The sequence below is a fragment of the Gracilinanus agilis genome, chromosome 3, assembly GCF_016433145.1.
Source record: "Gracilinanus agilis isolate LMUSP501 chromosome 3, AgileGrace, whole genome shotgun sequence".
Classification (NCBI taxonomy): Eukaryota; Metazoa; Chordata; class Mammalia; order Didelphimorphia; family Didelphidae; genus Gracilinanus; species Gracilinanus agilis.
In genome coordinates, this window is record NC_058132.1 from 555857525 (window position 1) to 555871460 (window position 13936).

At 36.3% G+C, this 13936-nt stretch overlaps 1 protein-coding gene across 1 annotated transcript in view; it reads right to left on the minus strand.

Moving 5' to 3' along the window:
• SCEL (sciellin) overlaps nt 1-13936 on the minus strand; it is a 153015-nt gene that overhangs the window by 30221 nt on the left and 108858 nt on the right. Inside the window, exons 30-32 of the mRNA XM_044669362.1 lie at nt 12061-12135; nt 8385-8493; nt 3891-3993 (exon numbers count right to left, since the gene is read on the minus strand). Coding sequence (XP_044525297.1) covers nt 3891-3993; nt 8385-8493; nt 12061-12135 — 287 coding nt within the window. The remainder of the gene's footprint in view (nt 1-3890; nt 3994-8384; nt 8494-12060; nt 12136-13936) is intronic.

The window sequence follows — 13936 nt, forward strand, 5'->3', positions numbered from 1 at the left end:
ATGTGCCTATAATTAAAAAGGCAAACACATTAATGCATTGTGGGAACAGATCGAGACTAGAAACACATCCCCTACCATATGGTTTTTAATCCTGCCTACATCCAACCCTCTGAACATATAATTCTGAGGTTGGAAAGGCAGGAAAGGAAAAAAGAGAGCACTTTTGGCTCTTCGGGGGTAGACCTGAAATTAGGAGGACCCAAGTTCAAATTCAGCTTCAGATACTTATCGGCTTATGACCCTTGTCAAGTTACTTAACATCTGCCTTAGTTTCCCTAATTGAAAAATGGGGATAGTAATAACACAAACCTATTATAGTTGTTTTGAGGAACAAATGAGATAATATTTATAAAACATTCAGCACAATGTATGATACTTAGTATGGATTTAATAAATGCATGTTTTCTTACTTTGAGGAACTATGGGTTGTGGATCAATAGACTTACATCAGAGATTTAGTAGGTACTTGATATATCTTAGAAGGCAACAAAGGAGCAGGTATTAGGAGGAAAATTAAATATGAGTAGTGACTGGCTGGGGAAAGCATGTGAAGGAGGACAAAGTATGAGCAGGATTTGCTTCTTTTTTGAGATTCATTTTTGACCACTTGCTGAATGGTGTTCAACTTTTTTTTTTTTTTTAATTCAAATTCCTGGCCTCCTGGGCCTTTGTTGTTCAGTTGTTTTTCAGTTGTGTCTGATTCTTCCTGAACCTGTTTGGGGTTTTCTTGACAAAGATACCAAAGTGAATTGCTATTCCTTTCTCCAGCACATTTTACAGGTGAAGAAACTGAGGCAAACTTGGTTATATAACTTGCCCAGAATCACATGGCTAATAAATGTCTAAAGCTAGATTTGAATTTGGAGAGATGAGTCTTCTTGGCTTCAAAACCAGTGCTCTACCCACTGTACCACTTAGCTGCTCCATTGTCCTAGGTGTGGGTTAGCCCAGATATTAATGTCCTAACTGTTCTGTAACTTATGGTCCTTTTAATAAAGTGAGGTTTCCTGATTTAGATTCTTTGTAGGAATCAAATAAATTACTCTTTGGCATACCATCTGCACAGAAAGAGAGAAACTTCATAGGAGAAAATGTCTTTTATACTGCATTGTTATCTGGTTTCCAACTCCACTGTATCTCTCTTTCATTAACTGAATATAAAAATAGAAAGCTGATACTGAATTTTTAAGATGTAGGCTCATCTCACAGAATTTTATTACAATACTATTTCTGCATATAAAATGTCTTTTTCCCTTTAAATTCTTGTCTTCCATCTTTAGAAACAATATTAAGCATCAGTTCCAATAGCAATAAGGGCTAGGCAATTGAGGTTAAGTGACTTGCCCAGGGTCACACAGCTAAGAAATTTCTATCACTATATTTGAATTCAGAACCTCTCATCTCCAGGTGACTCTCTACCTATTGAGTCACCTACCTGTCCCTATACCAAACATTTTTTTTTAAACCCTTGTACTTCGGTGTATTGTCTCATAGGTGGAAGATTGGTAAGGGTGGGCAATGGGGGTCAAGTGACTTGCCCAGGGTCACACAGCTGGGAAGTGGCTGAGGCCGGGTTTGAACCTAGGACCTCCTGTCTCTAGGCCTGACTCTCACTCCACTGAGCTACCCAGCTGCCCCCTCTATACCAAACATTTTTAAAACTAGCTTCCCAACTCTTCATGAATTATTTGGAGTAAAAAATAGGGCACTCCTCACATAATTTATATTAATAAGGATACAGATAGGAATTAGACATCTGATTACATTGGTACAGGAAACTCCTTTGACCAATGCTTGTCAGAACCTTCTTTATAACTAAAAATCTTTCAGAATAGCACAGTGGATAGGGTGCCAGGGCTAGATTTTGGAGGACCAGGGTTCCAATCTGGCCAAGATACTTCTTAGCTATGTGACCCTGGAAAAGTCACTTAACCCTGTTTGCCTCTGTCTTTGTATACTAGAAAATGAGCTGGAAAAAGAAATGGTAAGTCACACCAGTATCTTTGTTCCTTGACCCACCTATTTTAAAGAATTAGATTATTTAGTTTCCAAATAATTTTTAATTGGTTTTCCATGAATCCTTATTGGTTATAATTTTTATTGCATATAATATGGAAAAAGTCACACTACTTATTTCTGCTTTTCTTCATTTGGATGAGTTTTTATGCCCTAGTACATGACCAACTTTTGTATATGTACCATGTGCTGCTGAAAAGAAGGCATATTCCTTTTTATCTCTCTTCAATTTTCTCCAGATATCTATTAAATCTAACTTTTCTAAAATTTCATTCCTTCCCTTTACTTCTTTCTTATTTATTTTTTGGTTAGATTTATCTAGTTCTGATATGGGAAAGTTGAGGTCCCCTGTAGGATCTTTGCCAAGAAAACCCCTGGATGGGGTCACAAAGAGTCTGACATGATTGAAAATGACTGAAAAACAACAATCACAAAGCAAAAGGAAAATAATCTGCTTCTGAGGATCTCCTAAAGATCTTATAAGGATGAAGAGGCTAAGCTGCTTACCCAGGGTCATAGAGCCAATATTTCTAGCATAGTTCAATTATTGATTTATTGAAATCCCCTTCATCCTTTGATATGCTTTTTATTTGTTTCTGAGACTTGTTTTTCCCAGGCTCATGGGCTTGACCACACTGCTGATCCAACCTGACCCTTTTTATTTCTGACATGGTCTAGTTTGTCCCTCCTTGGGCAGCCTGGAAGCCCTCACTCCTAGAAGCTCACCACATTGGTATACTACTGGGCTCAGGGTGGATACCTGATCTTTAGACCTACTATATCTTAGAACTCCCAAACCCAAGCTATCCACCAGCCTCAACCTCCCTCCACATTTGACTGACAAATGTTCAGCCTCTTCTTGAAGATCACCAGTCACAGTGAACTTAAAACCTTCCCGTTTTAATTCATTCCATTTATTTGGACAGTTTGGCATCCTTGGGAATTTTCTTCTACTCACTGAGGTGAAACCTATTTCCTCATAAATTCTATCCACTGGTCCTAAATCTGATGCCTGGGGCCAAGTAGAACAAGTATAATCCTTCTAAATGACAATGCTTCAAATAACTGAGTATTGAGATAATTTATGAAAAGACAAATATAATAATAATTTAATATTGCATTAACTTCATGATTCTTTTAATACTGTTAAAAATCACTTTTAATACTGTTAAAAATCACTTTGTTAATAATTGAACTATTCCTGGAATAATGGTGCATATCTATAATTCCCGTGGATGAGGCTGGTAGATCATTTGAACTCAGGAGTTCTGAGCTGTAGTCCACTAGGACAGTCAGTTCTGGCAGGGATGAATCAGCTCAGGCTGAAATAAGCAGGCCAGATATTGTTTGTGGATAATTAGTAGAGTCAGACTCATAAGTGGCCACTGTAGTTCCAGCTTGGGTTAGATAAGGAGAAGTTTTAAACAATCAGCCAATAAATTAACAATAGATCTTCACCAGAATATAGAAATACAAATATCAGAGGTCGTTTTTTGCTACTGGTGATGACTATAAGGTCAATGAATGATGCAAAGAGTAGTTGTGGGGGGCATTTCTATCTCTTTCTGTGATAGTTAGCTAGTGAAGGAGGTAACTATTTAGGCAATAAATTGCATACAAGGCTTGATATTGAAATCTATAAGCATTTTAACTTTTTTTTTTTTTTTTTTGCAACACAAGCCAGAGTACTAAAGCAATCTATTTAGGGTACGAGAGGATCCCTAAAATAATTTTGCTCAAATAGCTTCACTAATAATATTTATCAAAAATTAAAGGGGAATATTATTAAAATAACTTAATTTGCATCATTACATACACCTCCTTTCTATCGATGTTTACAAAAATGTTGGTATATTGCAAAACTTGGCACATACCTACAACCTTGGAGTAGCAAGGCTCACAATGTACAGTGTGTTTATAGATCCAAATACTGTCACCAGCTTCCAAGTTTTCCAGAGGCTTTTTGCAAATTTCACACTAGAGAAAAAAGAAAGAAAATTAAAATGCAAAGGCTCTCACTGAATAAGAAAACCAATTTCTATCTCCCAAAAAGTGGGATATCAGAACCTATCTAGCCATTTGGAGTTCTCATTTAGTTCACAGATAGGCAGGTATAAAAGCAGAACTGGGTCACTACTTTATTAGCCATGAAAAATGAAAAGAGTCACTTAAAATTAATGAACTTAATGACAACATATAGTTATTTACTGAAGCAATACATTTATTAATTACCTCCTGTGTGCCAGCCACTGGGCTAGGTCATGACTATACAGAAATAACAGAAGGCAAACAGTTTTTGTCTTCAAAGATCTTATAATCTAATGAGTAGAATATGAAATGTATGTATACATGTAGGTATAAGGCAAAAAAGGGCTGATGAGATCAAAGGAGAAGTATAAATAATATCTTCTAGAAATATACAAGGAGAGAATAATCATTTTTAGCTAGAGGAGAATCAGGGGAAGCTTCATGGGGAAAGTAACACTTAAGTAAGGGCTTGGCCCCACTGAAAGAAAAATTTCAACATGGGGAGATATGGAGAAAACATATTCCAGACCTTCTCCTACTCCCATGGGGGAGACAGTAAAATGAGATTGTGAAACAACTAGTAGTATTGTTTGGCTACAATATAGAGTACACAAAGGAGAGGAGTATGAACTAAAGCTAGAAAGATAGGTTGGAATTAGATTGTGGTAAGCCTTAAATGCCAGACTCAGGAGTTGCCATTTGTCTTATAGGCAATAGAAAACCAAGTGGTGATGTGGTGAGACTTACAGTTTAAGAAGATTATTTGGACAGTTGAGGGAGAATGGAATAGAAAATAGGGGAAGGAAGAATAGTTGAGGAGCTATTTCCGTTGTCCAAGCAAGTTAATGAAGACCTGAATTAAGGTGGTAGAGTGAATGGAGATGTGAAGACAGATGCAACAGATATTTATGACCCTGACAACACAAGAGGTGACAGCTGATTAGATATAGATGTCAAAAATAACTTCAAGATTTTGAGCCTTGGTGACTGGTAGAATAGTAGTTCTGTCAACAAAAATAAAAAACTTGGAAGACAAGTTTGAAGGGGAAAAATTATGAGTTCATTTAGGATATGATAAGTTTGAAGAACTAACAGAATATCTAGACAAAAAAGGTCCCAATAAGTTGTTGAATATGCATTGCTATAGTTCAGAGGAGAGATGGGGCTGGATATCTATCCAGCTATATCAATTTATGTGTATCATGCCAGACAGACAGACAGACAGATAGATAGATAGACAGATAAATAAATGAATTCATGAAGGAAGGTGAAATCTCTAACACAGAAAGTATATAGAGAGAAGAGAAAAGAGTAAAGAATATGTCCTAGAAAATATTCACACTTAGTAGACAGAAGAAGGAATACAAACCAGCAAAGAATAAGCATAGATAGATAGAATAGGGGGGAAATCAGGAGAAATCAGTGTCCTGGAAGAAAAAGGATGGACAAGTATGAAAAAAGGTGATGTGACCAACAGTACCAAATGCTATAGAACTGTGTTGGCAAACCTATGGCACATGTGTTGGAGGAGGCTGTTCCCCTCCCCCTCTCCACCACACCTGAGGAGGCTGTTCCCTTCCCCATCTCCACCTTGCCCGAGGGCATTTTTCACTTCACTCACCCCTCTGCCCAGCAGCCCAATGGGAATGCTTTCTCCCTCTCATGTTTGGGGTAATGGGATGGTTCATATGCAGTATGAGGGTTGCAGTTTGGGCACTCTGTCTCTAAAAGGTTCACCATCACTTCTATAGAGGGTTCAAGGAGGATTGGGACTGAGGAAAGGCTTTGGCAATTAAGAAGTAATTGGAGATTTGGGAGACTGTTGACTTTTTAAGTCAGAGTGGTGGGGATCAGATTTCTGGAAAATGAGGAGAGAATGAATATTGAGAAAATGAAGGCTGAAAATGTAGAGTCTCGTTTCTAGAAGTTTAATAGTGAGGTTAAATTTTAAAAGGGACTGGAGCTTGGGAACTGTTAATAGAAGGTATCTTTGCTTTTTGTAGTAGGGAAAATCCAAGAATATTGGGAGAGGAAGAGAAGTGATTAAAGATAGAAACTTTAAAGAGATGAAGAGAGAGAGAGAGAAGGAAGAAAGGGAATAAAAAGAGAGATGAAAGGAAAAGGAAAAGAGAGAAGTAGAGAAAGAAGGGAGGAGGGAGAGAGAAAAGGGGAAGGAGGGAGAAAGAAAGAAAAGGAAGGAGAGAAGAAAGAAGGGGAAAGGGAGAGAGAGAGAAGACAGGGAAGGAAACTGAAAAAAGGGGGAGGAGAGAGGAAGAAAGGAGAGAGAAGTGGGAAAAAAGAAAGAGAAATGAAGCAATATCCTCAAGGAGACAGAAGGAAGAGAGATTATGATGATAAAAGCAGAGGTTAACCTTGTAAAGAGGAAGGTCACTTTGCTTTCTGAGACAGAGAGAAGGCGGTATACTCAAGGACATAGAGAGATTCTGAGCAGTGGAAGAGACATAAGAAAGCTCCAAGAGATGGCCTTGGTTCCAGTAAAATAGTAAGTGAGAGGGGAGGCTGGAGTTTGAGGTTGGGGCTGAAGGAAAGAAGAAAAGGTTTGAAACAGCTGCTGTGGGGGCTATGGCAGCAGGAATGAGATAATTTGCACATGATCCTTCTGTATGGACAGGTCTAGAGTAAATACTGTACCACAGGGAGCATTATTCTTTTCAATAAAATGTAGTAATTTTGTGGGGGATTTTACTCATTATACTAACCGTGTAGTCTTCACATTCCACTGTAAAAACTTCCAGGGAGAAGCTCTTCTCTAATGTTAATATAATGTCATGTATATATAGTATATCAATGTCTTTCATGTTTGGAAATGAGGCTAAATACAATACTATCCATTTATATGCATAGATCTCAAAAGACTAATGGAAGACCAGCAGGCCTTTCCACACTATAAACATGTCAAGATCTCCCTTTGATTTGTAGCCCTAGCTACTAAGCTGTTGCTATCCATGGCTGTGTTTCTAAGCCACATGGTCTTCCCAGTGACTTGGCTTCAAGTCAGCATCTCTATTTCTGCTTATTGCAGGAAAAGAAAGTTATCTCCTAGCCTTTGATTATGGGACATATTCAATCCCAGTACATTAGAAGCTAATTAGACGCTAGGTCATTGAGGGCCACCCCTGCACAGATACCTTGAATTAGGCAACTAATTATAACTAATTATGCTATTAGAATCAGGCTGCTATGAGGACGATCTGTAAAAATCTCGGAAGTTAGGGATCAACTGTCTATCTTTCCAAGTGCTCCAATGACATTTTATGGTCGCACTGCAGAATATAAACATTGGAATTTGTATATATCCTTTTTTTTCCCTGTGGTTTTGTAATTTTTTAAAAGAACACAATCACTATGATTCCTTAAGGCATTGAAGCCATTTTTATAAATTCATCAGATGTACACTGATCCATTTCTACAGATATGAAAAGAGCCGGGAATTGTCAAATGTCAAATATATATTATTAATTGTTTCTAAGGATATCGCTAAGCCAAATACCTACAAATCTTTGAGAGCACTGAAGAGCATATTTAAGCAATGTATTATTGATGAAAACAATAGAAGGGGTTTATAGCATTACTTTCCTTACATTTGTTCTAAAAAGCAATTATTTTATGTTATGTATTCTACTAGACCAAGCTTTATATTCCATCTAGGCATCTACGTGGGCCATTTTTTTTTTATGTGCTCTGCCATTGCTATGCTTTTTGTCACTTATAACTATATCCTCTAGACCTAACTTGGAGAAATCATGTCCCACGCCCTGGGGCAGTTAATCCTTTCAGCTTTGAAATTCCTTCCCTAGGATAGGATGAGGAATTTCTCCTTAGTGAAATGTTGGTGAGTAAATGAATGATAACTCACCAGCTCAACTACATCCAGCTAGCCCTAGCCCACTTTGTTCTCTATATCCCATCTAGGCAACCACCTGGGACATCTTGCCATCTGCCCTACCACTAAAGACCATCCATCTCCTCTCTCCATTTTCAGCCTTTTGTTTGAGGAGCAGCTGTCAAATCAATGCCTAACATTGCTTTCTGGAAAAGGCATGTCGATCAGTTGCCCTTTGGATCAACTTGCTCTCTTTGTAACTCCTCAAAGCAAGCCCTCTCTCCCTCAGTACCAATCATTTGTTTGTTGTCGCTCTTCACCCACCAACCAGCCTTAACCGAAGTTCTGTGAAGGCAAGGATTGTTTCACTTTCATATTGGCATTCTCAGTACTCATTTAATATAGTAATCACTTAATATGTGCTTTTCCATTCCTTTCTTTATTATTCGTTGCTATGTAAGCTCATAGTCTGAAAAAGAAATTAAGCTCCTCTTACCTTGAAGCAAGTTGAATGACAGCAAATCTGTAACTCATCCAAGATCATTTTGGTATTTGAGCCCAGGGGCTTTCGACAATAGGTACACATATCCTTTTCAATGACAGACCTGTGCAAACATGAACAATTACATAAATGTGAACACCTCCGTCTCATAGATGACAGGTTCATACATTGCTCTGACAATCACCTTTAAAAAAAATATGGTAAGGATATGATGAAATGTTAGTAGCAATATTTTGAGAAACTTTGCAGTCCAGAATTTGTCAATATGAATACTCCAGATTATACTATCCAATGACTTGCTAATTACCTAAAGAAGGTGGCAATGGAATAATAGAAGGGATAACCACAACTTAAGGATTCAGGAGTTATGAGGAGAGCACCTAGACCAGGAAAAAAGAGGTTCCCCTTTTCATAGTAACACTGGGAGAAATTACTTAAAAGGGGTCAGTGTGGAGTAAACCAAATGACTTTATGCTGCAGGTAATAACATTGGGGGTCTTGGAACTCTCAAAATAGGGAGCAAACCAAAAAGAAAAACACATTCAAAAGGACTGAGATTTTTAAAAAAGGTTTTAAAACGGTTGAAAATAGGCTATTAAAAGAAAATCAGGGCTATCTGGGGAAATTGCTCATTTAGAAGAATATGGCAGGAAGGGAAACAAGCACCTTTCAACATGCTACAGATAGAATATTGGAATGGATAACTGTTTTTCTGAATGAGCATGGAAGGTATTAAGTTTTTATGTATCCAGAGAGAATGCAATTCAATTCTGCATTCAGGCACACAGCCAGAAACTATATTCATTCTGTATGTGTTCTTATGCATTTTTCTGCATTTATGGATTCAGTCATTCCTTCCTCTAATAAATTGCAAGCACTTAAAGGTTACAGAATGTTTGTTATTCTAGGGTACGTATTTTATATATACATATATATACATGTGTATATGTGTGTATGTATATTCATATTATTATAATGATCCTGGTGTTATGAGGAGCTGAAGATGAGGGTGTATGAGTGATACCTAAGTGTAACACTTAAGTTGTGATAATGAAACACAAAGGACCAGACTGGTTTCAACCCAAATTTGGTTACTTTGCTTTTAGATGTTGTTGCTTCTTCTTGGTGAATGAATTAGGATCAGGTTATTCAGTATAAGGGTAACACAGGATCTGGGACTGTGAAATTGGTTGGTTCAGGTTGCTGGTAACTCAAGTTGACCTATGGCCTACCCTCACCACAACCTCCCACTTCCCAAATATCTCAGACTGAGATGATCTCCCAGTTCAAATCCTTCCTTATATACCTGAGTTTCAACTGTCCTGGCACATGGCACCTTCTCCCAGGCTCAGTTCATTCTATGTGCTAATCAGTTAACTGTCCATCATCTTACTTTCCATATTGTTGTACAAATTATCATTACAATATATACACATGTATATATGCATATATGTTTTATGTGTAAATATTATACATAATATATAGGTGGTACATATATAGGTATAGGTATTATAGGGCAAGCAGGTTTATCATTTCTATAGATATAATTACATTGTATATATGCATATTGCACATGTATATATCATATAGAAATATGTACATTTATATATAGAATGGAAATTATATAAATATTCTACATAATGTGTATATATATAATAGGTGTTATATACATAGGTATAAGCATTATAGGGGAGACAATTTTATTATTTCTATATATAATCATATATATTGTAAGTGCATATATCACATATAAATAGTTATGTTTATATATCAGATATATAATACATAAACATATATAATATATATTATAAATATTACCTACATAGGCATAGGTGTTATAGAGGTGACAAATTTATTATTTTTCTCTATAGAATTACATTATACATGCTACGAATGCATGTATCATATAGAAATAGGTATGTTTATATATAAAATATATAATAAACATTATACATAATGTGTATATATTATAAATATTACATATGTAGATATAGGTATTATAAGGAAAACAGGCTTATTATTTCTCTCTATAGAATTATACTATACATAGTATTACAAATGTATATATCATATAGATAATATGTAAATATATAATGTATATACATATATAGTATAGCTATTACATGTATGGGGATAGATATTATAGGGGAGTCAGGTTTATTATTTCTCTCTATATAATGACATTACATATATTATATAGAGATGCATATGTTTATGTATAAAATAAAGGCAAAATGAAAATAGGATATATGCCTTATGTATACATATGTTATGAGTATTACATCTATAGGGATAGGTTTTATGGGGTAGGCAGGTTTATTATTTTTTTTTAATAATTCTCCACGGTACCTCTCACACGTAGTGAGAGAGCACTCATGTTGTCTAACTGACCAAAGGGCGAAAGCCCCACATACGGCATAGGTAAATGAGGGGAATCATCAAGCACTCTAGGATCAAGAGAAAGCTACTTAGTCTATTAATAGAAATGCTCTTATGGGAAGAGGTTATGTCTAACCATGTCCATAATAGACATACCTCTATGGAAAAGACATTAATCTAACAATTTCTCCAATATCAATGTCACACTATAAACCAGGAGTTTTTAACAGCATTTGGAGCATAGTAATTACTTAATAAATGCTTGTCGATTGATTAAATGATTGCTTCTTTTGTCATGCCAGCAAGGGAGAAGATAAACCTAAGGATAGAACCTGGACCTGGGATTTAATCAGTGTGTGTGTGTGTGTGTGTGGAGATTCGGGATGAAGAAACTCCCTAAACTAATGCAGATTGGCCGGGGCTCTACAATTTTTATTCTTAGATATTTTGCTAGAGTAATAAGAAGTTAAATGACTTGCCCAGAGTCACATGGCCAGTATGTGTTAAAGGCAGTATTTCCACCCAGGTTCTCCTAGTATAGAAGCCAGCTTTTTATCTCACGTTCCTTCTCAGGGAGAGAGGATGAGGATGTTAATTTGTTCAAAGGCTCCTGCTGTGACAGAAGCAGACTTTTAGCAAGAGGGCACTATTAGACTTGCAAAAATGGCAAAGAAGGGGGAAAGTGGTACATAATTTGTGTATTGATTAATTGATTGTCCCAGGGCCATCCTTACCAAAAGTTGCTGACTCCTATGTAGACCAAGAATCACCAGTGAAAAAATTATAATTTGACATTAAAGACCTTGTACAATCTGCTCCCAATTTTCTCCCCTAGGCTTATTGTCTACCCTTCTTCACATATTCTGTGCTCTCTCCAAAATGGATTGGTGGCTGTCCATTAGACGGTTGAATTCCTTGAACAAGGAAGTCTTTTTGTTTACTTGCTTTTCTTTTCTTGGCATTCTCACTGCCTGGCACAGTGCCTGGCACAGAGTAGGATTTAAAAAAAAAGAAAGAAAGAACTTTACTTTTTGTCTTAGTGAAAAATTTGAGACAGAAGAGGAGGGGCTAGGGAAACATGGATAATAAGTGACTTGCCCAGGGTCACACAGCTAGAAAGTGTCTTAGGCCAGATTTGATTCCTGGTTCCAACTTCATGCCTGGCCCCTCTACCCCGGGTGCCACATAGCTGCCCTGAGAGTAGGCACTTAATAAATGCTAGTTGACTAATTGACTGTTTTTGACTCACCATAACACCTATGTATACAATGTACTATAAATACATACTTACCTATCAGAGGTCGAATAAACTGTTTGTATATATTTTCCAGTGATACCTTCTTCATAACCATCCTTTGGGTATTTGCTATAAACAAACATAATATAGATCTATGACACAGTTCACCCTTTAAGGTTTCCTGTAATACACTAAAAGTACACGAAACTCTAGTATTGGTCTGTTCATCTACACATACACACACTCATAAAGGGAGAGGTCGGAGGGAGAGACCCAGAGATAGGAAAAGCAGAGAGAGAGAGAGAGAGAGAGAGAGAGAGAGAGAGAGAGAGAGAGAGAGAGAGAGAGAGACCTAGAAGTAAATCAGTTTGGAGTCCAAAAACCAAGTCACAAAAGAACGAGCAATGTTTTGAATTTTTTGCCAAGCATTTGAGGAAAAAAATTTAAAATAGATACATAATGAAATAATGAATCATGTTTGAAGTCTCATAATACTTTCAAAAATGTACTGCAATATCAAGATGATCCTTAGTTATTTGTTTTTCTTTATATCCCTAGCACTTAGCACAGTGACCATTAATAAATGTTGTTTAGTGACTTTTGAACATGCATATGCATTGCAATTTGGAATATTCTGTCCAATCACATTGTAGTAAGATTGCTGGGGCTTTGAGTCAGGATACCTGGGTTCCAATCCCAGTTTCGATATTTGCTAGTTGTGTAACCACGGGCAAATCACTCAACTTCTTTTTTTCTCATCCATAAAATGAGCATATGAATACTGAGGCTACTTACTTTTACAGGGTTGTAAAAAAAAATTTTTTTTGTAAACCTTAAGCACTATATAAATGTGAATTGTGATTATAATTGCTTTTCAAATACCCAATTTACTCAGGGAGATCAGATTCTGGAAATCTAATGGGTTCATTTTTTATTCAGTGACACTTTTGTAGTACTTTTTTTAAAATTCAGTGTGACCCCAAAGTCTTAGTAATATTTGATAGTTTCCCCTTTTTTTGCTACCACTCAAATCATCAATAGCAAAACTGCTATTAGAAATAGAACTAAACTCATGAGAATTTATTATTAACCTCATCATAGATAGCACAGGCTAAAACAAGGAATTCAATATAGATTTTTTTAAAAAACCATTACCTTGCATCTTAGAATCAATACTGTGTATTAATTCCAAGACAGAAAAGCAGTAAGGGCTAGACAATGGGAGCTTAGTGACTTGCCCGGGGTCATATAGCTAGGAAGTATCTGAAGTCAAATTTGAACCCAGGACCTCCTTTCTCTGGGCTTGGCTCTCGATCAACTGAGCCATCAGCTGCTCCCACAAAATAGTCTTTGATAAATACAAGAGTGACAAATTTATAATACAATACTTAGATCATAGTCCTTTAAAACTAGTTCATTCTCCCTCCTCACTCATCATGTATCTAGTTAGAGGCAAAATTGTTGCTAAAGTGAAATTCTTTATTCCCAGTCTGGTGCTTCTCCCACTGTACTACATTCTAAAATTTGAAGATTTATGGATTTATGGGTCTTTTTGTTTTTTTAATGATATTTTCTAAGTGATTCTTTTTCAGATAGTGATAACTATATTTATAAGATATATAATTCACTATCTTCAATATGGTCACCAGACTCACATTAGGTGCTCTGGCACATTTAAAAAAAATATGTCATGAAAAATAGTCTGTTTCTGAATCCTAAATAAAAGTTTTCTTTTTAACTCAAACTCAAAATTCTTTGACCTGGAATTTCATAAGAAATGCTTTTAAATCACTATCTCTTCTAGCATTAAGAATATTGGGATGTAGCTATGTGTCAGATTATTATGTGATTAACCAGAAAATGTTAAAATTGTATTTTCATTCTATTTACTGCTATTTGGCCTTCTGCTTCCTTTTCATGGTTATTTTAG